The sequence below is a fragment of the Engraulis encrasicolus genome, chromosome 8 (assembly GCF_034702125.1).
Source record: "Engraulis encrasicolus isolate BLACKSEA-1 chromosome 8, IST_EnEncr_1.0, whole genome shotgun sequence".
In the NCBI taxonomy this organism is placed as follows: Eukaryota; Metazoa; Chordata; class Actinopteri; order Clupeiformes; family Engraulidae; genus Engraulis; species Engraulis encrasicolus.
The window spans coordinates 23,876,753-23,879,252 of record NC_085864.1 but is presented as its reverse complement, the minus strand read 5'-3'; the positions used below and the strand labels follow the sequence as shown (position 1 = coordinate 23,879,252).

The following is a 2,500-nucleotide window of genomic DNA, read 5'->3' as shown; positions in this document are numbered from 1 at the left end:
TAGATTATGATGTCCGCGTGACTTTTCATTATCTTGGTGATGTAACAAATTATAGTTTAGCAGGGAAAATAGTTTGTGTAGAAAAGGACAGTCCCTTAGGTCTTTTGCCTCTTTTCCACTTCTGGTATGCCTACGGCTCGACACAGCACGGCTCGGCCGCCACTGTTTGCTTCACGATTGAGCTGTGTCGTGCCTATTCGAAAAACTAAAAAGTGGCGGCCGAGTCACGCTGTGTCGAGCTGTAGGCCTACAAGAAAAGCACCTTTTGATACAACTAATGCTAATGATTATGGAGACATGGATAGTGGATATTTTGTGCATGAAAAGACAGGATGTTAGCTTGGTGATACAAGCAGGTATAGTTTAGGGAGGAATCATCTGTGTATAAAAGGACAGGCAGGGGTCTTACAGTTTCCATTGGTAGATGGTCACGGGTGGGTTGGCGTCTGCGTTGCAGGTCAGCTGGACGTCCTGCCGATTCAAGTACCAGTTCCCGTCAAAGCCATCAATGGTGACCTCAGGCTCATCTACACAAACACGCACGCGCGGACACACACACACACACACACATACATACACACACACACACACACACACACACACACACACACACACACACACACACACATACATACACACACACACACACACACACAAAGAGGGAAACACAGCCAAAAGTTAGCCAAGGCCAAACCAAGTCATCTACTCACTTAAAAAATATTCTCCTTCTCCTCCGATTAAACCGTAAATGCTAAACACATGTGCTAATTACGAGCAGATGCCTCGACGAGCCCAACGCTAAAATGGCCCCCGCTTTGTAACACAGGGTTAATAAGCAACGAGAAGAAGCAGAGAGCGTATTTACGAAAAAGTGAATGAAGATGTGTTTGTTTCCCATGGCCACATGACAGCGCATAAAACACACAAGCCCGTCATGGATTCGAGGATTTCTTCTTACCTCATAACTCAGCAATTAGCATGACAGTAAATAAACACATTACCAGTGAAAAGGGCAACCTGGCTGCAGCAGCAGCTCCGTCAACTACCAAGCGAACGTTTCGTTCCAGCCAGCCATTGACTTAAGTCAGCTGTCTCTAATTAGCGCTAGCCTTCTGCCAGGCGCTAGAGCTATACTGTAGGTGATGATTGACATGACCTGTGTTTAACGCACACGGCACAGTACACAACCAGGTGATTAGGACTGTTTAGGGGGTGTTGGAGTGGAGCTTCTGTGTGCATCCTCCAGACAGGGAAGCCAACAGGTGGGATAACAGGGGTCAGTTGTCCTGATCCCAGGGAGAGGGGAGGCCCAGAAATGGGTCCCCTTAACATTGTATGTATTGGGAGGGGGTAGGGTGGGGTTGTCTTTACTGTCGTACCAAATAAGAACACAGTAACTGCATATCTGGTCGAAATCAAACTGGGCTTTATACATGGGTTCTAAAATTTGTTTATAGCCTGACTGCGCGAAACTATCTGCACACAACTCAACTTCTGATTGTTGCAAACCGCTGTCAGTCAAAAATATAGCGCACGTGGTTGGCTGCCAGTGTCTTGCCCCTCCTCATAACATCGTGTTTACAAACATTCAGAACCCATATATAATACCCCCTTTGTCTTGTGTCAAAAAAACAGATGGTAATACCAAACAAGAACTACATTTCCATCCTAAAAAAGTATAATATGAAAGTGTTACCACCACGTAACCTACAACACAGTTGTCTGGCCTGAAAAGAAACTTTGAGGCCTTTTTTCTCAGTTTGCCAGGAAGCGAACCGTAAATACTGCGTCCTTGTTTGGTACGTACGGCAGATTAGATGACTAAGACCCAGGCCCGGCCAAAGTTGCCAGGCTTCCCATCATTACGATGTATTCTCAAAGGAGGGCTTCTCAGGTTCAAAAGAGGTCTTGCCAATTCATGGCACCAGCTGAGCCCAATTAGCACATCGCTTCAGCAAGGTAGATGAGCAAATTAGTGAAACCACCTGTGTTACAAACACAGGCGGGAAGAATACATGGGTTAAAAATGTTTGTTTTCTCCTGTCTGCACGACTCTAGCTGTACACAACTCAACCTCTGATTGTTGGAAACCGCTGTCGGTCAAAAAATTAGCTCACGTGGTTGGCTGCCTGTGTCTTGCCCCTCCTCACAACACCATATTGATAAACAAAAAAAAACATCTATACACAACATGTCACCTTTGTGTATTCCAAACAAATTAAAGCAACACTGTGTAGTTCTATGGTTTTCAACCTTAATGTTTCCTAAATCATTTCATGGGCTCAGGGAGGGGTAGGCTTGTCGAAATTCATTCAGAACTCTGTAAATTAAGCAGAAGTGGCAATCTCTCTGTAGAGAGTGAAATTCTAAGTAGACCCTGATGGATCGAAATGTAAGCCTTGTCTCCTGGAGTTTTAGTGTGCAGACCCCTGCTTTCTCCCTCTTCGATACTCTTTCTGTTCAGCATCTGGGCTCAGTGAGGTGGGATTTTCATGCATTT

General features: G+C 45.2%; 1 protein-coding gene across 1 annotated transcript in view; it reads right to left on the bottom strand.

Moving 5' to 3' along the window:
* The window catches only part of nectin1b (nectin cell adhesion molecule 1b), a 65,508-nt gene that overhangs the window by 16,320 nt on the left and 46,688 nt on the right, over nt 1-2,500 (bottom strand). Inside the window, exon 5 of the mRNA XM_063205245.1 lies at nt 410-527. Coding sequence (XP_063061315.1) covers nt 410-527 — 118 coding nt within the window. The remainder of the gene's footprint in view (nt 1-409; nt 528-2,500) is intronic.